The sequence below is a fragment of the Oncorhynchus masou genome, chromosome 15 (genome assembly GCF_036934945.1).
Source record: "Oncorhynchus masou masou isolate Uvic2021 chromosome 15, UVic_Omas_1.1, whole genome shotgun sequence".
In the NCBI taxonomy this organism is placed as follows: domain Eukaryota; kingdom Metazoa; phylum Chordata; class Actinopteri; order Salmoniformes; family Salmonidae; genus Oncorhynchus; species Oncorhynchus masou.
The window spans coordinates 6,922,547-6,946,068 of record NC_088226.1 but is presented as its reverse complement, the minus strand read 5'-3'; the positions used below and the strand labels follow the sequence as shown (position 1 = coordinate 6,946,068).

The 23,522-nt window shown below is 48.1% G+C and overlaps 1 protein-coding gene across 1 annotated transcript in view; it reads left to right on the top strand.

Moving 5' to 3' along the window:
* The window catches only part of bptf (bromodomain PHD finger transcription factor), a 28,250-nt gene extending 5,778 nt beyond the window's left edge, over positions 1-22,472 (top strand). Inside the window, exons 4-32 of the mRNA XM_064987846.1 lie at positions 1,162-1,335; positions 6,276-6,476; positions 6,728-6,876; positions 7,187-7,545; positions 7,719-7,850; positions 8,197-8,326; positions 8,488-8,623; positions 8,765-9,079; positions 9,295-11,176; positions 11,383-11,507; positions 11,625-11,753; positions 12,021-12,171; positions 12,353-12,392; positions 12,811-13,030; positions 13,593-13,763; positions 14,348-14,490; positions 14,670-14,784; positions 15,096-15,337; positions 15,449-15,688; positions 16,176-16,247; positions 16,739-16,852; positions 16,967-17,421; positions 17,628-17,853; positions 18,035-18,315; positions 18,412-18,600; positions 18,699-18,891; positions 19,551-19,635; positions 19,841-20,027; positions 21,596-22,472. Coding sequence (XP_064843918.1) covers positions 1,162-1,335; positions 6,276-6,476; positions 6,728-6,876; positions 7,187-7,545; positions 7,719-7,850; positions 8,197-8,326; positions 8,488-8,623; positions 8,765-9,079; positions 9,295-11,176; positions 11,383-11,507; positions 11,625-11,753; positions 12,021-12,171; positions 12,353-12,392; positions 12,811-13,030; positions 13,593-13,763; positions 14,348-14,490; positions 14,670-14,784; positions 15,096-15,337; positions 15,449-15,688; positions 16,176-16,247; positions 16,739-16,852; positions 16,967-17,421; positions 17,628-17,853; positions 18,035-18,315; positions 18,412-18,600; positions 18,699-18,891; positions 19,551-19,635; positions 19,841-20,027; positions 21,596-21,632 — 6,893 coding nt within the window. The 3' untranslated portion in view covers positions 21,633-22,472. The remainder of the gene's footprint in view (positions 1-1,161; positions 1,336-6,275; positions 6,477-6,727; positions 6,877-7,186; positions 7,546-7,718; positions 7,851-8,196; positions 8,327-8,487; positions 8,624-8,764; positions 9,080-9,294; positions 11,177-11,382; positions 11,508-11,624; positions 11,754-12,020; positions 12,172-12,352; positions 12,393-12,810; positions 13,031-13,592; positions 13,764-14,347; positions 14,491-14,669; positions 14,785-15,095; positions 15,338-15,448; positions 15,689-16,175; positions 16,248-16,738; positions 16,853-16,966; positions 17,422-17,627; positions 17,854-18,034; positions 18,316-18,411; positions 18,601-18,698; positions 18,892-19,550; positions 19,636-19,840; positions 20,028-21,595) is intronic.
* The last annotated feature ends 1,050 nt before the right edge of the window (positions 22,473-23,522 follow it).

The window sequence follows — 23,522 nt, the reverse complement described above, 5'->3', positions numbered from 1 at the left end:
GATTTTATACCATATCATCATAGAACACATTATTGATCCACCACTCTCTTGCTTTTAGTGCTCTGACAGCAATTTCATTAACGTCATCTCCGGAGTGTTGACCCACTGTTGTGTTTCAGGGAACAATAGTAGAGACAGCAAATCAGGAGTGACTCACTGACATGGGTTCTAATGAGTTGTTCTTGGTTTTAGCTGCCAATGGCTAACTATATTGGTATTTAACTGTGCTGGTGATCATACGTGTTGTGACTTGGTTATTATTACCGGTCACAATCCATTTCCACTCATTCTTCACACAGTTTCAAGTAGTGCTAGAAGGTGTATTAGCAATCTGCAAGATTGATATGTTTGTGTGGTTGTTCTCTGAAGGTGAGTGACTGCTTTTATGAGAACTAGGATGGAAGGGGTTAACCTAGTGACAGAATGATCTTGACACTGTTACAAGCATTATACATAGAGCCTGTTACTTTCCAATTGCAATTTTACCAGCTGGTAATTTTGGAAAGTAATTATGGTTTGACTCCATTATATATGTAATGCCATCCTGTAATAGAAAGGCATCATTTCAACAAACAGGCTAGGGCTAGTGAGCCAAACAACTCCATTCCATTTCTTATTGTCTGGCATAGCTTCTCTGGTTGGGAATTAGCTACTTGACACACTTCTTTGTATTTTACCCCTTTTTTCTCCCCAATTTCGATCTTGTCTCATCGCTGCAACTCCCCCAACAGGCTTGGGGGGCAAAGGTCGAGTTATGCGTTCTCCGAAACATGTCTCATCAAACCGCGCTTCTTAACACCCGGCCGCTTAACCCAGAAGCCAGCCGCACCAATGTGTCAGAGGAAACACTGTTCACCTGACCACCGAGGTCAGCCTGCAGGCACCCGGCCCGCCACAAGGAGTTGCTAGAGCGCGATGAGTCTACAACATGTAGACCTACTGATTTCCATAATAATGTGGTAAACAACATGTGACCTACTGATTTACATAATAATATAATAAACAACATGTAAACCTACTGATTTACATAATAATATGATAAACAACATGTAGACCTACTGATTTACACATAAAGCTGAAACTTGGTCTCCGGTAAAACGGAGCTAGCATGGTGTGTGGGTGTTGGCCAGTTGCTTATCAGCTGTGTTGTTATTTGTGTAGATGAGATCCTAGAGCGTGTGCAGGGCAGGCCGGAACGGCGAGCAGCGGAGCAGGCAGAGAAGGCCTCTACAGACACCACCAAGATAGAGGAAGAGACCCCCACACACTGCACTCAACTACCAGACCACAGAGAGCTCCAAGACTCCGAGTCTAAAGAGGAGACAAGCTCACAAGGTAAGACTGGAATTGCTCTTCTATGTGAGTTGTGTATTGCCTATGCTTTGGAGTCAATGCTACAGGCTATTTGCTGCTGCTGCTTCTTGGCTAGATTATGATCTTCATGCTGGTTGGCTGCTCCTCAATGTGACCATTTGTTGATTTGATTATTGGCTGTGTTTGGTAGAAAGTCTACTAAAGAGTGCTCTTGGACCATTAAAGCTAAGTCATAGCTTCCTTTGAGGATGAGAGTGTCTTGAATGGCTGCAACACGGTTACACAGTATGCCTTTATCTATCTACTGTCTACTAATTCAATACATAGATTACTAACAGAGCAAGTGGACTCTGTTTGGCAGCCTTCACTTAGTCACCCGGTCCATTTACATTTAACATTTACATTTAAGGCATTTAGCAGACGCTCTTATCCAGAGCGACTTACAAATTGGTGAATTCACCTTCTGACATCCAGTGGAACAGCAAACAGCACTTTACAATAGTGCATCTAAATCATTTAAGGGGGGGGGTGAGAAGGATTACTTATCCTATCCTAGGTATTCCTTGAAGAGGTGGGGTTTCAGGTGTCTCCGGAAGGTGGTGATTGACTCCGCTGTCCTGGCGTCGTGAGGGAGTTTGTTCCACCATTGGGGGGCCAGAGCAGCGAACAGTTTTGACTGGGCTGAGCGGGAACTGTACTTCCTCAGTGGTAGGGAGGCGAGCAGGCCAGAGGTGGATGAACGCAGTGCCCTTGTTTGGGTGTAGGGCCTGATCAGAGCCTGGAGGTACTGCGGTGCCGTTCCCCTCACAGCTCCGTAGGCAAGCACCATGGTCTTGTAGCGGATGCGAGCTTCAACTGGAAGCCAGTGGAGAGAGCGGAGGAGCGGGGTGACGTGAGAGAACTTGGGAAGGTTGAACACCAGACGGGCTGCGGCGTTCTGGATGAGTTGTAGGGGTTTAATGGCACAGGCAGGGAGCCCAGCCAACAGCGAGTTGCAGTAATCCAGACGGGAGATGACAAGTGCCTGGATTAGGACCTGCGCCGCTTCCTGTGTGAGGCAGGGTCGTACTCTGCGGATGTTGTAGAGCATGAACCTACAGGAACGGGCCACCGCCATGATGTTGGTTGAGAACGACAGGGTGTTGTCCAGGATCACGCCAAGGTTCTTAGCGCTCTGGGAGGAGGACACAATGGAGTTGTCAACCGTGATGGCGAGATCATGGAACGGGCAGTCCTTCCCCGGGAGGAAGAGCAGCTCCGTCTTGCCGAGGTTCAGCTTGAGGTGGTGATCCGTCATCCACACTGATATGTCTGCCAGACATGCAGAGATGCGATTCGCCACCTGGTCATCAGAAGGGGGAAAGAAGAAGATTAATTGTGTGTTGTCTGAATAGCAATGATAGGAGAGACCATGTGAGGTTATGACAGAGCCAAGTGACTTGGTGTATAGCGAGAATAGGAGAGGGCCTAGAACAGAGCCCTGGGGGACACCAGTGGTGAGAGCGCGTGGTGAGGAGACAGATTCTCGCCACGCCACCTGGTAGGAGCGACCTGTCAGGTAGGACGCAATCCAAGCGTGGGCCGCGCCGGAGATGCCCAACTCGGAGAGGGTGGAGAGGAGGATCTGATGGTTCACAGTATCGAAGGCAGCCGATAGGTCTAGAAGGATGAGAGCAGAGGAGAGAGAGTTAGCTTTAGCAGTGCGGAGCGCCTCCGTGATACAGAGAAGAGCAGTCTCAGTTGAATGACTAGTCTTGAAACCTGACTGATTTGGATCAAGAAGGTCATTCTGAGAGAGATAGCGGGAGAGCTGGCCAAGGACGGCACGTTCAAGAGTTTTGGAGAGAAAAGAAAGAAGGGATACTGGTCTGTAGTTGTTGACATCGGAGGGATCGAGTGTAGGTTTTTTCAGAAGGGGTGCAACTCTCGCTCTCTTGAAGACGGAAGGGACGTAGCCAGCGGTCAGGGATGAGTTGATGAGCGAGGTGAGGTAAGGGAGAAGGTCTCCGGAAATGGTCTGGAGAAGAGAGGAGGGGATAGGGTCAAGCGGGCAGGTTGTTGGGCGGCCGGCCGTCACAAGAAGCGAGATTTCATCTGGAGAGAGAGGGGAGAAAGAGGTCAGAGCACAGGGTAGGGCAGTGTGAGCAGAACCAGCGGTGTCGTTTGACTTAGCAAACGAGGATCGGATGTCGTCGACCTTCTTTTCAAAATGGTTGACGAAGTCATCTGCAGAGAGGGAGGAGGGGGGGAGGGGGGGGGGATTTAGGAGGGAGGAGAAGGTGGCAAAGAGCTTCCTAGGGTTAGAGGCAGATGCTTGGAATTTAGAGTGGTAGAAAGTGGCTTTAGCAGCAGAGACAGAGGAGGAAAATGTAGAGAGGAGGGAGTGAAAGGATGCCAGGTCCGCAGGGAGGCGAGTTTTCCTCCATTTCCGCTCGGCTGCCCGGAGCTCTGTTCTGTGAGCTCGCAATGAGTCGTCGAGCCACGGGGCGGGAGGGGAGGACCGAGCCGGCCTGGAGGATAGGGGACATAGAGAGTCAAAGGATGCAGAAAGGGAAGAGAGGAGGGTTGAGGAGGCAGAATCAGGAGATAGGTTGGAGAAGGTATGAGCAGAGGGAAGAGATGATAGGATGGAAGAGGAGAGAGTAGCGGGGGAGAGAGAGCGAAGGTTGGGACGGCGCGATACCATCCGAGTAGGGGCAGTGTGGGAAGTGTTGGATGAGAGCGAGAGGGAAAAGGATACAAGGTAGTGGTCGGAGACTTGGAGGGGAGTTGCAATGAGGTTAGTGGAAGAACAGCATCTAGTAAAGATGAGGTCGAGCGTCCAGAGTAATGAGTGTAACAGAGGGGGCTCTACTCTGCCACAGTACTGCTCACCTCAGTATCACTCATTAAACTGACCTGTGTTGCTGACTTACTGAGATAAATCAGGAATAAACATATTTTGTCTTAAGTATTTTCTTACTCCTTAACCTCTAGCGTCGAGCAATCCCGTATCCGGAATCATAGCCTCAAGCTCATTAGCATAACGCAACGTTAACTATTCATGAAAATCGCAAATGAAATGAAATAAATATATTGGCTCACAAGCTTAGCCTTTTGTTAACAACACTGTCATCTCAGATTTTCAAAATATGCTTTTCAACCAAAGCTACACAAGCATTTGTGTAAGAGTATTGATAGCTAGCATAGCATTAAGCCTAGCATTCAGCAGGCAACATTTTCACAAAAACAAGAAAAGCATTCAAATAAAATCATTTACCTTTGAAGAACTTCGGATGTTTTCAATGAGGAGACTCTCAGTTAGATAGCAAATGTTCAGGTTTTCCAAAAAGATTATTTGTGTAGGAGAAATCGCTCCGTTTTGTTCATCACGTTTGGCTAAGAAAAAAAAAAGAAAATTCAGTCATTACAACGCCAAACTTTTCCAAATTAACTCCATAATATCGACAGAAACATGGCAAACGTTGTTTAGAATCAATTCTCAAGAAATCATTCGTGGCAGTTGCCTTTCTCCTCTGAACCAAATGGAAAAGTAGACGCAGCTGGAGATTGCGCAATAATTTCGACGGAGGACACCAAGCGGACACCTGGTAAATGTAGTCTCTTATGGTCAATCTTCCAATGATATGCCTACAAATACGTCACAATGCTGCAGAAACATTGGGGAAACGACAGAAAGTGTAGGCTCATTCCTGGCACATTCACAGCCATATAAGGAGACATTGAACACAGCGCATTCAAAATCTGGGGCATTTCCTGTATGAAATATCATCTTGGTTTTGCCTGTAGCATTAGTTCTGTGGCACTCACAGACAATATCTTTGCAGTTTTGGAAACGTCAGAGTGTTTTCTTTCCAAAGCTGTCAATTATATGCATAGTCGAGCATCTTTTCGTGACAAAATATCTTGTTTTAAAACGGGAACGTTTTTTTATCCAAAAATTAAAAGAGCGCCCCCTATATCGAAGAAGTTAACATCTGCTTATGTAACGTTTAAATAGCCCATTATTGTATCCCTTTATTTCTGTGGTTTTCTTTTCCGAGAATTTGTCTTTCATCCATCTTCATATGATCGAGATCTGCCTGGTTATTTTCTTCCTTCAACAGATGCATTGTGCCTTTTTGCGGGATCTTGTGCTCTTGCCATCCATTTTGTGTTCCATTGTCTTTTGTAGTGTTCAGCATGCAAGGTTGAACAGTGCTCAGGAGGCTGTAAGTGTAGCCAGTTGTTATTCTAGTCACCTTGTTCATTGCTTACATGTTCTATTTTCTCAATGCATTCATTGTGTTATCTGGATCCTGATGCGGTGCATTGTCTGGTCCACACACTGTGAACTTGTTCTCAGATAATGGCGTTTCGGCAGCAGCATCCCTGGCAGGCAGCGCCCACCACGCTAAGTCTGTCACAACCAGCCTCTTATTCTCACCCCAATTCATCTGGAAAATTGGCCTCTGTTCCTTTAGGGGAAACAAAAGGCTGGCTGCCTGCCTGAACCTTCCACCTGCTCACTCAGCGCAGTATATACAGCTGGGCCAATTTTAACCCACAGCTCAGATACACAATATCTTTCTTAATTTGGTTCTGCAGCCGCGTTTTGCACTGCTTGTGTTGTGTTGCACTGTGTTTTTTAGCCTTATCTGTCAGCATGGACTGCTGAAGTGCAAAGTCTTTGCCAGACTCACTGATTAAGCATTTCCCTGGTGTTATGCTAATTGTGCATTATCATTAAGGTGAGGCAGGGAAGGCATCAAGCCAAAAGCATTCTGTTTTTTACAATTGTTGTGGATTACAGGTTTTACTTTTTAAGTAGTTAATCCGTGTTTGCTCTGCATTGACATCATCATTTGCAATACTTTCAGTGTAGACAGCTAGTGCCTGGTGATGCATGTTTTCACTCAAAGGGAGCCTAAGGGGTTTGTGCTGCTCAGCTTCTCACTGTTCAATCCTCTCCTCCTCCCCAGAGGATAAGCCTGTAGACTCAGAGTCCCATGGAGAGGAGGACCCCTCTGCCCAGTGCCAGCCTACTCCCCCAACACCACACCCTGGAGACGAGAACAGCAACAGCAGCCACGTCTCAGCGCCTGGGGTCCTCAGGAGGCCTGAAGAGCCAAACCTCGCTGACAGGTCCTCTCAGTCCTCCATCACCAGCCAGGACGACACGGGTACGCCGTTGCCATACCATCCATACACTCAGGCCTCTGGAGGCACTCTGTTACTGATGCATGCCCTGAATTCATTCAACTGTCAAGGGCCTTGACTACCAAGTGACATTAGAGATACTATTTGTATCATTGAACATTGCCTCCACTGTGCTGGTTTTTGGCCCAATTAATCATGAATCCTTTATTCATGATTGACTTCTCTCTTTTAATTCATCATCACTGATCTTAATGATGTGTTCTGTTGCTCGCAGGTGAAGGCAAGGAGATTGGGAATGGTGAGGGGTCAGCGTCTGGATGGACTAACAATCGCATAGTGACTCGTCTGCGTAACCCAGAGAGTAAGCTGAGCCAGCAGAAGACCCAGGGAGATGGCAGCCCTACACCCAGGGACAGCAAGGAGGTGAGGCACCAACCAGACACTGTGTTAACCTTCTGTCGTCTCTGTGGAATTTCACCCACAGCCAAGTCCCTCACATTAGGAGAAGGCAGCCTTAGCAGGATTAAATGGATTGTCCTGTTATATTTTCAATATTCTAGACTGAAATCCAGTCCTCTGTTCCACATCGACTCACTTTATTACACAATGTTACACAATTCATTGAACTACCGGTAGTCTCCCAATTGCCAAATCCCTATGGATACGATGTCTCTCTTCTTAGCTGTGTCTCTATTCAGCTCAGTGTATATATCCCCGTGTGTCTCTCCATTAGACATCTCCTCCCAGCTCTGAGAGTGAAGTGGCTCTTCTGGGTACTGTGAGGAAAGAATTGGCGGTGAAGGACAACCTGAACAACTTCTTCAAGCTGGGCCAGGAGGGCAAGTTCCGAGTCTACCACAACCAGTTCAGCACCAACACACTGGGCCTCAACAAGCACCAGCATCGTGAGGACCACGACAAGCGCCGCCACCTCTCCCATAAGTTCAGCCTAACCCCCGCCGCGGATTTCAAGTGGAACGGCTCCATCCACGGCTCCAAGGTGCTGACCATCTCCACCCTGCGGCTCACCATCATCCAGCTGGAGACCAATGTCCCCGCCCCCTTCCTGCACCCAAACTGGGCCTCGCACAGGTACACTCCAGAACAGACTTCTTACTCTGACATAGGAAAGTGGTTGTTCAGAACTGTTTCACACAATGGAGAAATGGAATATTATTGACTGATAAGGTCAATAAGGTCAATAAGGTCAATGTGTGAAATCATGTTTTGCTGTACAGTGAGGTTGTGGGTTTGGGATTTTCCAGGACAAACTGGATTAAAGCGGTGCAGATGTGCAGTAAGGCTCGGGAGTTTGCCTTGGCACTGGCCATCATGGAGTGTGCCATCAAACCAGTGGTCATGCTGCCTGTCTGGAAAGATGCACTTGGACACACAAGGTAAGAGACATTGGTTGTGAATCAAAGGACTTAATTCATTGCTGAATTGAGTTTTGAGTCCTAGCACATCGACCCAACTCATCCTGCTCTCTGCGGTCTAGTGTACAAGTGTACAATGCTAAACTGAATGAATTATATTGCTTCACTGCTCTTCTGATTATGAAGCATTCTGTTCACCTCTCTTCAGTGCAGAGGTCTGTAGCGCTGTGGGCAGTGTATGCAGAGAAGCTGATGCTTTTCCCATGAGTGAGAGGAGGTTCATTGTTGAAGATAATGGAGCCCTGACTAAACAAGCCAGAGTCACCTTGCTGTTTTGATGTATTTTTTTCACCTCCCCTCCCTTCAGGCTCCATCGCATGACCTCCATGGAGCGGGAGGAGAAAGAGAAGGGGAAAAAGAGAGAGAAAAAACTGGAGGATGAAGAGACTATGCAGCAGGCCACCTGGGTGAAGTACACCATCCCCATCAAACACCAGGTAAATCTGGGTTCACTTCTCTCAATCTGGGTTCACTTCTCTCACTTCTCTCCTCTCAAGTCCTGTTTGGGCTTTTATGACTGCATTGATGTCTGACAACATAATCATCCCTTCGATTGTGTAGTCTTTTATCTAACTGGTTCTTTCTCTCTGTGTGTAAGGTGTGGAAGCAGAAGGGGGAGGAGTACAGAGTAACTGGGTACGGGGGCTGGAGCTGGGTCAGTAAGACTCACGTCCATCGCTTTGTTCCCAGGCTACCAGGGAACACCAACGTCAACTACCGCAAAGCACTCGAAGGTAAGTGTTTCCTCTATACACGTATTATCTCTGTCTTATCTCACTGATGATGATCAAGGGCACTCAAGCTGAAAATTTGGCTCCAGCATGCCTCAGTATAAATTAGGTGCTTCATGTGTTTTCATTTTAATCTCTCTACAGCAGCAAAAACTGGCAAAGAAAATGCAACATCCTGCCCGAACAAACGAAAATGTTTGCCCAAAGCACCAACGAGCTCGGAAACCCAAACAAAAGAAGAGTCTACTCCAATTACTGAAGAAAAAGACCAGGAGGAAACCTCCACCATGGAGTCATCTGGGAGCACTTCACCAGGAGAGGGGCAGACTCTGAAAGAGAAGGAAGAGAAAAATATCACAGACGTGGAGGAGAAGAAAGATGATCAGGTGGAGGAGAAGACTGAGGACAAGATGGATGTTGACCCCAGTCCACCAGACACCTGTCTCAGTGAGGAAAAAGGTACAATGATATTAGTTTTCATCAATAAACAGAGAGGGTCCCCTGCTGTTTATCTGAATAAGACATTTTTATTGGATGACATTTGGTATTTTCCCCATTCTTGCTATGATTGGCTGTGTTCTATATTAATCTGGTACTTAGCAGCTGTCTTTCAGGTCTCACAGTTAGCAATTTTTGGATAATATCATTCATGGAGTTCTCTCTCTCACTTTTAGGTATAGTGGACAGCAAATGCCCCTCGTCACTGACTGACCCTGCTGTGAAGGAGGAGCCCAGGGAGGAAGAAGAACCTAAGCAGGAGGACTCTGAGGCCAAGCCACCTGTCCGCCCCTTCAACTGGGATGTGGTGAACGTCAGCGAGGGCTTCCAGCTCCGTACGGCCTACAAGAAGAAGGTGAAGACGTCCAAGCTCGACGGGCTGCTGGAGCGCAGAGTGAAACAGTTCACCCTGGAGGAGAAGCAGAGGCTAGAGCGCCTCAAACAGCAATCAGCCCTGGCCAAACACACAGTCTCCAAGGAGAAAGTTAACACAGGGACTCCCACCACCATCAAGGCTTCTACAGCAGACAAGTTAGCAGTGACACCGTGCAAAAGTCTGAAAACTGAGGGACAAGTGGACTCAGTAGTTAAAGACACAATTGTTAAAAGGCTCGACTTTGACCAGGAGCAGCAAGTGAAATCCCAGCCTTCAGGAGAGAAAGATAATCTGGACGTCAGATTAGGCTCCACCTGTACACCCCAGGCAGCAGGAGCCACAGGCCCCAACCTCAACACCACAGAGTTGCCCAACCATGAGAGCAGCGTTCAGGGAAATGGTGGGGATGCGTTATCTCAAACAGAGCTGAATGGAGGCTCACAGAAAAGCATAGACCTCAACAACAAAGTCAATTTGACATCTCTAGAACCGGCTTTAGGTGCCCCCAAACCTCCCAGAGCAGAAGTGACGACAACAGGAGAAAACGGTAGGAAGCATGGTTATGAGGAGACAGAGCAAGGTAATGGACAGAGGGAGATAGAAAGCAAACCACATTTAGTGCAGGTGAATGGGAAAGACGCTGTTGACACCAAGGCTCCTGTAGACTCAAAGATGCACTTAAACCTGGCCAACAAAGTGGACACCAAGGTCATGCTCCAGACGTTAGAGGGTGAGATCAAAACACTGCCAGTGAAGGAGCCTGTAAAATCCATTATGAACGGTACTCTCTCTCAAGACGGGTTAAAGGTCAACAACACTGTGTTAGCCACCAGCCCAGTCACGGCGGACGTAGAGAGAAGGGTTGTGGTGTCCGAGTCTGACTATCTGCCACCTCAGAAGGTTGCCAGACTGGAGAATAATGGCGACAGGGTGGCAGACTCCGTCACGTCGTCACTGTTAGGGCCGCCCACTGGTGTTCCCACGGTAAGCAACAGCACCAAGTCTGAGCCAATGGAGATTGGGCAGACGGCATCCAATAAGATCACCCCGTTTCCTATCCCCACTGCAGAGGAGTCCAGCTTGAGTAACAACACCACAGTGAACAGCAGTAGCAGTACTGGGGTGCTGAAGACCATTACCCAAGTCACCACAACCACTACTACCACCATGTCAACAGAGTCTCGCACGGTGCAGATAGCCGAGGTCTCCAGCAGCACTAAGCCTGCAGTGACGCCTGCTGCAGAGAGCAGTGCTGTATCCACCCTCACCACCATGACCAAGACCACCGTCACCAGGGTCAGCTCCCCGACCCTCGGGGCCACTGTCTCCAAGGAGACCAAGACTGTTGTCACTGCAATGTTGACAGATGCCAAATCTGGCCCCTCAGGCTCTTCAGTCACCTCCATGACGGTCAGTAAGGAGTACTCCACCAGAGACCGAGTCCGGCTGCTAAAGTTCTCCCGCTCCAAGAAGACCCGCTCTGGCACGGCCCTCCCCTCTTACCGCAAGTTTGTCACCAAGAGTAGCAAGAAGAGCATCTTTGTACTGCCTAATGATGACCTGAAGAAGCTGGCGAGGAGAGGGGGCATCAGAGAGGTACCTATCTTCAACTACAACGCCAAGCCAGCTCTGGACATCTGGCCTTATCCCTCCCCCAGACCCACCTTTGGAATCACGTGGAGGTTAGTCACGTAGTTGACCCTTAGCCATTAGGCTGCCATTGACGCAGTGGACCACCTCATATGCCGTGCACTGAAATGAAAACAAAGAAAGACAACAATGCTTTGGCTAAAACCATTGAGAACATGGAACCATATACATTTGTCCATATAGCTGTTTGGTGAAAGGTTGTTTTGATAACACTCACTGACGTGGGTCTCCTATGCAGATACCGTCTCCAGACTGTGAAGTCTCTGGCGGGGGTCAGTCTGATGCTGCGGCTGCTCTGGGCCTGCCTGAGGTGGGATGACATGGCTGTCAAGCCCTCCCCTGCTGTAGGAACAACCCGCACAGGTGAGTGCACAGCAATCCTACCCTCCTCTCCCTCTCTCTGCCCTCATCCTTCCTGTCTCTCAATTTGAAGATGAGTTACCATTTCAAACAAACATATTTCCTTTCTGCTTTCCCCAGAATCCTCGGAGACGGCGATCACCACAACAGAGATCATCAAGCGGCGAGATGTGGGGCCGCACGGCATCCGGTCTGAATACTGCATCAGGAAGATCATCTGCCCAATTGGTGTTACCGAAGCTCCCAAAGGTAAAAGGATGAAGCTACATCCCAAATTCTCATAGGATCACGCTGTCACAATCCTATAGTGGTCTCATGAATCTTTGCTCAGCTTGTTCCTCACCTCTTCTAGTGTTCTCTCTCAAGTACCTGTGTAGGCAAATCCTTTGCAATGTAAGTGAAAATATGGAGTTTAAGTAAGTTGTTTATCCCACAATAGAAAGAGTGACATTAATTGACAGATGTCGTTTTGTCGTTTTCCCCTTTACCTCATCCTTTTTCTGTCCTCCTGGGTAGAAACTCCCACTCCCCAGAGGAAAGGCCTGCGCTCCAGCGCTCTGAGGCCAAAGAAGCCTGAGCCGGCCAAGCAGACTGGACCCATCATCTTAGAGACGTGGGTGGCCGAGGAGGAGCTGGAGATCTGGGAGATCAGAGCCTTTTCAGAAAGGTGAGCAGGTGGACTGTCCTTAGCCTTGTTGCTGGGTCTGAAGAGAATAAGCTGCTGTACTGCTTGATATTATGTGACCTTTGAACCTTTACTTCCCTCAAGATGTCTTGTTGTAACCCTGCCCAGGTCTGTTGTCATTGGATGTAGTATGACTAACTGGCTTGTCCTGTTGTGGTCCCAGGGTAGAGAGGGAGAAGGCCCAGGCTGCAGACCAGGCTAAGGTTAGTAGAACGCTGAAGACAGCAGAGGAGGCCAAGGCCCAATTGGAGGCTCAGCTAAAGCACCAGAGATTGGCTGCTCAGCAGGTGGGAAGATCAGACAAGTTTCCACCTTGCACTATGGTGACACCTAGCCTCCCTACAATCCACCCCCCTCAACCCAAACCTGGGGGGGCACAAACACTAAACACTGGGAGCTGGGACATTTCAAGGGCCTCTGTTTGGTTTGGTTTTGATCTGAATAATTGTCCTTTTTAGCCATGTGCAATTAAAAATGTGAATTTGAAGTTAAGTTATGTATTATTCAGATGAGACATGTTCACTCTGTACTCACTCTTTTACTCCGGTCTCCACTTTACAATGAGTTTGGTGTTTCTATGTGGTTTAGCATAGATTTAGCATCTGAACCTTTGCGTTGTAGAAACGGTTGGAGCAACAGAAGCCTGGTGCCACCACCTCCACTCCCACCAGCACCCCTACAACCTCAGCTTCTGGCACTCCGGCATCCCTGACCAGCCAGGTCACCCCGGGGACTAAACTGGTCCTGGCCACTAAGCTGGGGACACCTGTCACATTCCAGCAGAACAAGAACTTCCATCAGTCGTTTGCTTCCTGGGTCAAGCAGGGCCAGGGTAGTCCAGGTGAGTTTGGCGATGACTAGCTGCTCATACAAAATCATGGCAGTGGCTACTGTGGGGTTGTGTTTTAAGTTGATAGTGATCCTTGGTAGCAGTGTTGAAATATTATTTTTCATATTTCCATGTTTTTGGTCAGAAGGCGTTTTCATTCCCCATTCGCTTTTTAATGGTGGCCATTGAGGTTTACTTGTGGATGTCAAATTGTTAATCTTAGGGATAATCTTAGGGTTTGGATTCAATTTTTTAATTTGACCTATTTTGATAGATATTTACGGTATGTTGAATTGCCTTAATGGCCAGTGGTGTCCACTTCCTGTATCTGAAACCCAGTCAAGTGTGGGGCTGGGAAAAGGAATTCAAAAAACATTTAGAATCACTTTTGACTCCTAGAAAAAAGTTTCAGGCTCAAATTTCAGTTAATCAGTCCAAAAAGCATTATGCAATGGCTTTTTTTAATCAAAGCTGGGGGGAAAGGACCCCTTAGTGGACACCACTGCTATACACCCTGGCTGTTGTGGTTGCACTTGCACACGGTGTGTGACTGCAGGTGGGGTGTGTCTTGCAGTCTCCACTTGCTCACGGGCCACCGTGGCAAACAGCATTGTCACCACCTCTGGACAAACGTTCCAGATCTCTGCCAGCCCGGTGACCATGGCTGGCCAGGTCATCACCGCCAAGCTACCCATCCCGGCCAACAGCAAGATTGTTACGGTCAACATGCCAACCACACAAGGAGGTATGGATAACCTTGCCGTCTGTATGGTTTTAGCCGGCATGACCGCATTGACAAGGCCTACCCCCCACTCAGCAGGCCTACCCCCACTCAGCCAAACCATGAACCATCTCACCCCAGTGAAACCTTTGAGGGGCTTTGAGGTGTTGCTTTTGGTTTGAGTGTGCTGGCTGCCCTAATACGTAGAAAATGCCACTGATTTATACCAGAACATTCCAGGAAGGAGGACCCCTGGGATGCCCTGTCTGTCTCGCTCAGTAATAGACACAGTAATGGCTGTCCTGTCTGTCAGATTATTGATCCAATGGAAGCTTCCTTACAGTATCTTGGCTGCGTCCCAGACAGTCTCAACACAAAGGACCTGTTCCGCTTGATCCATACAGTCTGTCCAGGTCATCTGCAAGAGGGGCAGGTGACATTTCTCCCACTGATGGCTGTATTTCTTTGACAAACTGAATTCCTAGTTCCATGAGCATTTAACAAGGGCATTTGATGTGTTGTAAATCTCATTATTGAGGTTCAACACCCTACTGTTGATCTACTTGTGGTGAATTCATATTGCTTAACACAGTCCCTCTCCGTCACAGGTATGGTGCAAGTCCAGCAGAATGTCCTGGGCATTATTCCATCCAGTACCCCAGGCAACCAGCGGACCTACTCCTCATTCCAGAACCGCAACGCCACCATCAACATCAGACCCAACAACTCCACCTCAACCACCACTCAGCCGGTAGAGAATAGATATCCAAACAGATCGATCCCTCTCTCTCTCACATATTATTGCTTTCTATTTCCCTCTTATGCTCTCCCCTGCTCTTTCTATGAGTTATAATCTTAATTGGAGTGCAGTGAAATTAGCGTAATCGTGTGTACAGTATCATTTATTTGTATTTTGTTTCTTTGGCCCAGGTCATTGCCACCGGAGCCCAGATCCGTCCGGGCATGTCGGTGATCCGATCGCCCCTGCAGCAGGGCACCACCATGGGCAAAACCATCATCAGAACCCCCTTGATGATGCAACAAGGTATTCTACCAGCCAGTAGGTCTCTCCTCTGCCGCCTCCCAACCCGTGGCTGCATGGCTCTGCTCACTCCTCAGCATGCACATGAGACAGTCAGCAACATTGCTTTGTGTTGATATGTTTATACGTATTCATTTTATTCGGATGGATACTATATTTAGAACTGTATTGGTAGTCCTCCAATGTTAACTCTATGTATGACCTCCAGTCAATTCATTCATGATAAGTCACCTGATTTGTTTTGGGACTGTCCCATGCACTTTTCTTATTTAAGGCTACTTGTGTGTCTGTTTGTCTGCCTCACTGCCCTCTAGGCCAGCAGCAGGTGGTGACTCAAATCATCCGGGGCCAACCTGTCTCCACAGCAGTTTCCAGTGCCAGCCCTGTGCAGACCAGCGCAGGCCAGAGGATGCTGGGTGCTGCTCCGTCCCCCCGTCCTGTCACCCCTGCCACCGGGCAGGCCCCATCACCATCCACCCCCCAAGGCGGCCGACCACAGCAGGGCCAGGTCAAACTCACCCTGGCCCAGCTCACCCAGCTAACGCAGGGGGCACAGGTGAGGAGCCACCTACTCTCTTTTACACCTACTTTCACACATACTCTCACACTCCTGTTGGATATATTCTCTGTGTGTTTTTATGTCTGACTGTGTGTCTGTGTGTTCCAGGGAGGGAACCAGGGTCTCACAGTAGTAATCCAGGGACAGGGGCAGACCACAGGCCAGCTGCAGGTCATCCCCCAGGGGGTGACAGTCATCCCAGGCCCTGGGCAGCAGCTCATGCAGGCTGCCATGCCCAACGGCCAGGTGCAGCGCTTCCTCTTCACCCCAGGGGCATCAGCCCCCACCCCCGCAACCACAGCCAGTGCTGCTGTCACCCCTGTCACAGCCCCTACAACAACACCCTCAGTGCCAGGTATGAGGCCAGGCCACTTCAACAAGCATTGTACACAAGGCTTTGCAGAGTTGTGAATTAGAATGTTAGTCTCTAGTTTGTGTAGATGTGTTAATACTGTGCTGCTGTCTCCTCCGTTGCAGCGCTGTCTCAGCCTCCTGTTCAGACTCCCGCCACCTCTCAAGCACCGGCACCACCAGTCCAGCCCCCTCAACAGGCTATCGCTCCTGTCCATCCCCCTCAACAGGCTATCGCTCCTGTCCATCCCCCTCAACAGGCTATCGCTCCTGTCCAGCCCCCTCAACAGGCTATCGCTCCTGTCCTGTCGCTCCTGTCCAGCCCCCTCAACAGGCTATCGCTCCTGTCCAGCCCCCTCAACAGGCTATCGCTCCTGTCCAGCCCCCTCAACAGGCTATCGCTCCTGTCCAGCCCCCTCAACAGGCTATCGCTCCTGTCCAGCCCCCTCAACAGGCTATCGCTCCTGTCCAGCCCCCTCAACAGGCTATCGCTCCTGTCCAGCCCCTTCAACAGGCTATCGCTCCTGTCCAGCCCCCTCAACAGGCTATCGCTCCTGTCCAGCCCCCTCAACAGGCTATCGCTCCTGTCCAGTCCCCCCTCAACAGGCTATCAGCTCCAGTCCAGTCCCCCCTCAACAGGCTATCGCTCCAGTCCAGCCCCCTCAACAGGCTATCGCTCCTGTCCAGCCCCCTCAACAGGCTATCGCTCCTGTCCAGCCCCCTCAACAGGCTATCGCTCCTGTCCAGCCCCCTCAACAGGCTATCGCTCCAGTCCAGCCCCCTCAACAGGCTATCGCTCCAGTCCAGCCCCCTCAACAGGCTATCGCTCCAGTCCAGCCCCCTCAACAGCCTATCGCTCCAGTCCAGCCTCCTCAACAGCCTATCGCTCCAGTCCAGCCCCCTCAACAGGCTATCGCTCCAGTCCAGCCCCCTCAACAGCCTATCGCTCCTGTCCAGCCCCCTCAACAGGCTATCGCTCCAGTCCAGCCCCCTCAACAGCCTATCGCTCCAGTCCAGCCTCCTCAACAGCCTATCGCTCCTGTCCAGCCCCCTGCCCTCGCTCCTGCCCCCCCTTCAGTGTCCACACATCAGACTCAACCCCCTCAGACTCAAGTCCACATCCCCCTCCAGTCCCGCACTGCATTACCCATCCAGCAGATAGCCCAGATCCCAACCTCTCCACAACAGGTCCATATGAAGACCCTCTCGGTCTCCCCCTCTATCACCCAGGCCACAGTGAGGCCCATCCAGGCCCATGCTCAACTCCAGCCCCAGGTTACGGCTCAGATCAGGCCCCAGCTGCAGCTCCACCACCAACACCAGCTGATCACAGTGCCGGGGCTGCAGCAGCAGGTCCAGGTGCTGGGCACCATCCAGACCCACGTGGCGGCCCAGCTCCAGGCCCAGCAGGGTAGGGCGTTGCCCCAGCAGATCAAGCTGCAGCTGCCTATCCAGATCCAGCAGGCAGGAGGCCAGGTGCAGGCCCACCAGATCCAGAACGTGGTGACCATCCAGACAGCTAGTGTGCAGGACCACCTGCAGAGGATCCAGCAGCTCAGAGAGCAGCAGCAGAAGAAGAAGCAGCAGGAGGCCAAAAGGGAGCAGAGCCTGCAGGCCTCCAGTCCCAGCGACATCATCCAGAAACAGGTGGTGATGAAGCAGAATGCTGTGATAGAAAATCTGAAACAGAGGAAGACCATGACTCCAGCAGAGCGGGAGGAGAACCAGAGGTATGGCTGTCATTATTCACAGACATGACCCTTACATAACAACATTAATATGAATTACAGTACATTTTTTTATCTATTTGTCAGTTCCAAAACCTTATTATGCTTAATCCTACCAACAATCGCCAACTATTTTGTGTTGGCTATATTTTGTCTGATTCCATGATGAGTCTGACAAGCCCTCCCTTCCTCTAACCCCTGCTGAGCAGAATAATCGTCTGCAACCAGGTTATGAAGTTCATCCTGGACAAGATCGACAAGGACGAGAAGCAGGCGGCTAAGAAGAGGAAGAAGGAGGAGTCTGTGGAGCAGAAACGCAGCAAGCAGAATGCCACCAAGCTCTCGGCTCTGCTCTTCAAGCACAAAGAGCAGCTCAAGGCTGAGATCCTGAAGAAGAGGGCTCTACTGGACAAGGAGCTGCAGCTGGAGGTGCAGGTCAGTGCCAAAGCCACCTCTGCATCATAGGCCACTGTATTGTAGTGCTCCAGTAAGGTGTAGAAGTGTGATATTGGATGAGTTGCGGCCACTGCCCAGGAATTCCTTACATTGTGATACCAACTGTCAACCATTCTCTCTCTCTCACTCCCCATCCTTTCCTCTATGTCCTCTCTCTCAGGAGGAGCTGAGGAGGGACATCAGCAGGCTGAGGAAGGAGAAGGAGAAGGCCCAAGCTGCCGCCTCTCAGGCAGCCGCTGCTGCAGCCGCAGCCCAGGTGGTCTTATCCCTCTCCCCCACCATGGCCTCGCTCTCCTCCGCCCACAAACGCAAGAGGGACGACGAGAGGGACTCGTCCTCCGCCAAGCCCAAGAAGAAGAAGATGATATCCACTACCTCAAAGGATCACAAGAAGGAAGTCAAGCTGTACTGTGTCTGTAAAACACCCTATGACGAGGCCAAGTAAGATACGATGCACCATATCGGGTTCCCATTGAAACACTGAACATGTAACTGAACTGTAGCATGTATGTCGAACTTAAGTCCACATGGTTTCAGGTTCTACATTGGGTGCGACCTGTGCTCCAACTGGTTCCACGGTGCGTGTGTGGGCATCACGGAGAAGGAGGCCAAGAAGATGGACGACTACGTTTGTAATGGCTGCAAGCAGGGCCAGGACTCACAGGACTCAGAGGGCACCACGGAGGAGCTGTACTGCATCTGCCGGACGCCATATGATGAAACACAGTATGATAACACAATACTAATAAGGTTATAGCTTGGGTGAACTGAATGTTATAAGTCCAAATATCCCTGACCTGTACTTCTCATGTCTTTTCTCCCAGGTTTTACATTGGCTGCGACCGTTGCCAGAACTGGTACCACGGGCGCTGTGTGGGCATTCTGCAGAGTGAGGCCACCCACATAGACGAGTACGTGTGCCCGCAGTGTCAATCCACGGAGGACGCCATGACGGTCCTCACACCATTAACCGACAAGGACTACGAGGGTTTAAGAAGAATCCTGCGCTCCTTACAGGTATGAAAGCCTGTGGTCTCCTCTTCAGTGTCTTTACTGATGATGCATTTGATATGGATATGGCCAGAGTTGGGAGTCACGTCATGTTACCCTGTCTTGAATAAATGAAATGAATAAATGAAATGTGAGGGGAACGGCACCGCAGTACCTCCAGGCTCTGATCAGGCCCTACACCCAAACAAGGGCACTGCGTTCATCCACCTCTGGCCTGCTCGCCTCCCTACCACTGAGGAAGTACAGTTCCCACTCAGCCCAGTCAAAACTGTTCGCTGCTCTGGCCCCCCAATGGTGGAACAAACTCCCTCACGACGCCAGGACAGCGGAGTAAATCACCACCTTCCGGAGACACCTGAAACCCCACCTCTTCAAGGAATACCTAGGATAGGATAAAGTAATCCTTCTCACCCCCCCCCTTAAATGATTTAGATGCACTATTGTAAAGTGGCTGTTCCACTGGATGTCAGAAGGTGAATTCACCAATTTTTAAGTCGCTCTGGATAAGAGCGTCTGCTAAATGACTTAAATGTAAATGTAAATGATTAAATGAAATACGTTGCATTGCAGGACCAGTGTTCTGGTCTAGGGCACTACATTCTCAACATACTTCAGTATACCTCACTGTTGTAAATCTAGTGAAACATCTATTGTTCTGTTAACAGGCTCACAAAATGGCGTGGCCGTTCCTTGAACCAGTAGATCCCAACGATGCTCCTGACTATTATGGCGTTATAAAGGAACCGATGGGTAAGGGCAAGGGCAGATCTCTAAATCACTTTAATGTCATTGACTGTCGCTATTATTTCTGTTTTGGAGAAAAAACATTAACCTTGAATGTGTTGGAAAGTAGACACAATGTGTACTGTCTAGTGTTTATGTTGATTGTTTAGAAAATATAATAATTGACCAACACATTTACCTTTGCTCACCCTTCTCTATGTTTCATCCCCAGACCTCTCCACAATGGAAGACAGATTACAGAAACGGTATTACAACAAGCTCACTGAGTTTGTGGCGGACATGACCAAAGTCTTTGACAACTGCCGCTACTACAACCCCAACGACTCCCCCTTCTTTCAGTGTGCCGAAGTTCTGGAGTCATTCTTTGTACAGAAGCTCAAAGGTTTCAAAGCTAGCAGGTAAGTTTAGAGCTCTCATGACACCCAAAGCTCTTCAGAGGCCCTGTCATTCATTCTCCTGTTAGAAAAGACTCCCTCCGTCATGCTCCTCTGCTTCCATGGTCTCATCTGACATTAGGGCATGGGTAATGGCTTGGCAGTCATATAATGTTCATGACACTCCATGTGACTTTGAATCTGCTTTTGAGAATTTCCCAAGAACACCCTTTTTTAAATATTTTCTTTTTCATTAAACCATGCATCTGTGTCATGCTAGTTAGCCTCATGCGCTCTCTGGGCATGTCCGTTTGTGTTGTAGTAGCCTGACTTTGGCTGTGGTCTTCCCCACAGACCTGGCTGTGGTTTGTGGGCTGCTTGGTAGAGGGATGCAGTGTCTTACCAAAGCCTACTGGGCTGACTTCAGCTCAGACATTCTCTCTGCAATAGTTTTCAGTAGAGCTTCATTAATGTTTGCTCCATCTCTGTGTCGTGCATCACCTTGCATTTGTGTCTCCTTCACCTGTACCGCATGCATTTGATTTATGCCACTCATTCTCTCTTTCTTGCAGATTGTGATGTCATAAGTCTGACGTTATAGCTGGAGTCTGAGCTGGATGCTGGGGTCTCTAGTAGTGAATCATGGAACTTGCTGTTTCATAAACAGTGGAAATTCTGTGTGATTATTGTCAGATTTAAAGAAATAAACACACAAACACAAGTGTTCTATCAGTGAAACAAACCATGCTTAAATGTACATTTGCAAGTATAGTAGCCAAATTCCAAAGATGCCTTCCTGTGACAATCACAAAATGGCAGCCATGTTGACACTTACAAATCAAGTTTTGAAGGGATATGCTTTTTCTCTATTATTTTGGTAATTTTACCATTTCAAATTGTATCAATCATCAGCAAGATAAGTGTCAGGGAAGCTTTTACTTAGAAATGTTTAATGTTTATTTATAGTTAGTTATTCTCAGAGAGGGAGATATAAAAACAACATTTGGGACCACATATGTAAAGCTGTATTTTTTATTATTATATATTTATCAAATTAAGTTCCTCTCTTCCTCGTGGCCTTCTTTCTGCTAATTTAAATATCATGCATTTGTAATGAATGGGCATGATTTTACTATAGTGCACAGGTTTGTAGGTAAATTTTAGCTTAACGACTGGTTGATTTATTATTTGGATGTTTTAAATTTTGTGGTTGAAACAACAAGATGAATATTGTATGGTTTTTAATCCTTTTGTTAAGGATTATTTTATGGTTAAAACAAAGAGAGCCTATGGTCAGAGGAATTTATATAGACTTAAAATAATAAATAAAATGTCACGGCTTAACTATATTGGACCCCATGCCTTACTGCATGAAGGTACCTCAGGATGTAGACGTGAAGCACCATTTTCATTGACTAAGTCATTCCCAATGAATTAGAGCAGCCATGTTGGTCTATCTCCTTCCTGGCCCCATGGCATCCATTTTTTCTATCACTGTATTGTTGTTTGTTTTTTGTTCATGTCAGTATGTTTAAACTATTCATAAACATTTTTAAAGGTTCTCAACTGTTCCCCTTTTCCACATTCTATAGGTCTCATAACAACCAACTACAGACTTCGACCTCTTAGTATATACCACATATTTGAACAACAAAAAAATGCACTCTGCGAGAATGGGGATAAATTCTGAACAATTAATCCATGTTGGGACCTGGCTCCTGTGCTTTGTGACCTCTACTCCTCTCCCTCCTTCTGGCCCCACTACGCAGCCCCCAAAGGAAGACTCTCCCTGTAAGACGAGCAGCGCTGCTCCCACACAACTGTCAGGTGGAGCTGCTGCCTGCCCACCTCTGCCACATGGACATTTGACAAGAAGTTAAAATGGAGGGTTTGAATAAAGGCATTTCTGAAAAAGGTTACCTTGAAGAAAATACTTTCTTTGGATATCTCACGTTTCCTTGTTCCTTCTTCTTTATTTGATTCTTTGTTACCCCTCTAGCCAGTTGAAGAAATTAAGAAAAGCTTATGCTTCCATGGCCATGCCCATAAAAAAAAAAAACATTTGACGCTTGTTTGAACGTTGAAAAATGTTGAGCTGAATTGCACTCAGTGTATCAGATTGCACAGTGCACTTACGTGTGTGTCTCCCCTTTCAATCACTTTATTAGAGGTGGTGTGAAAGATATCTCATTGGGAAGTACTTGCTTGATTTTGGACCTTCTAGCTTTCTGGACACTAACAGTTTGAGTTTCAGTCAAGCTATGCTGAAATGAATAAAGTATTTGGTATTAATTGCCCAGCAGTAATGACACTGCTAAGGATAAAAACACAACATGTATTTGAAGGTATCCTGCCCTGTTTGTAAAACTTGTCAGATTTTGAATTTTTGTTTTTGTATTACAGCTGAAGAGAGTGATGTATATGAAACATAATAAATGGAGAAGACTGAGCTCTCTTCCACTACTGAAAGTGTTGGCATATGTTTATGTGAAATATATTGCTCTAGCTATATGGAAATATTTTTTCCCCTCAGCATTTACAGTGCATTCAAAGTATTCAGACCACCTTGATGTTTCCACATTACAGCCGTATTCTAAAATGGATTAAACAGTTTTTCCCCCTCGACACACAATACGCCATAATGACAAGGTAAAAACAGGTTTTTAGGAATTTTAACAAATGTTTAAAGAAAAATATTAAAATAATAATCCCTGTTTACATAAGTATTCAGACCCTTTACTCAGTCATTTTTGAAGCACCTTTTGGCAGCGATTTCAACCTCGTGTCTTCTTGAGTATGACGCTACTAGCTTGGCACACCTTTATTTGGGGAGTTTCTGTAGATCCTCAAGCTCTGTCAGGTTGGATGGGGAGCGTCGCTGCACAGCTATTTTCAGGTCTCTCCAGAGATGTTCGATCGGGTTCAAGTCCGGGCTCTGGCAAGGCCACTCAAGGACATTCAGAGCCACTCCTGCGTTGTCGTGTCTGTGTGCTTCGAGTCGTCCAGTTGGAAGGTGAACCTTCGCCTCAGTCTAAGAACCTGCTCCAGAGCACTCAGTACTTCATCAAGGATCTCTCTGTACTTTGCTCTTTTCATCTTCCCCTCAGTCCTGACTAGTCTCCCAGTCCCTGCCGCTGAAAAACATCCCCACAGCATGATGCTGCCACCACCATGCTTCACCGTAGGGATGGTGCCAGGTTTCCTCCAGACGTGACGCTTGGCATTCCAGGGGAAAGAGTTCAATCTTGGTTTCATCACACCAGAGAATATTGTTTCTCATGGTCAGAGTCCTTTAGGTGCTCTTTGACAAACTCCAAGCAGTCTGTCATGTGCCTTTTACTGAGGAGTGGCTTCCGTCTGGCCACTCTACCATAAAGGCCTGATTTTATTTTTTATTTCACCTATACTTAACCAGGTAGGCTAGTAGAGAACAAGTTCTCATTTACAACTGGGACCTGGTCAAGATAAAGCATAGCAGTGTGAACAGACAACAACACAGAGTTACACATGGAGTAAACA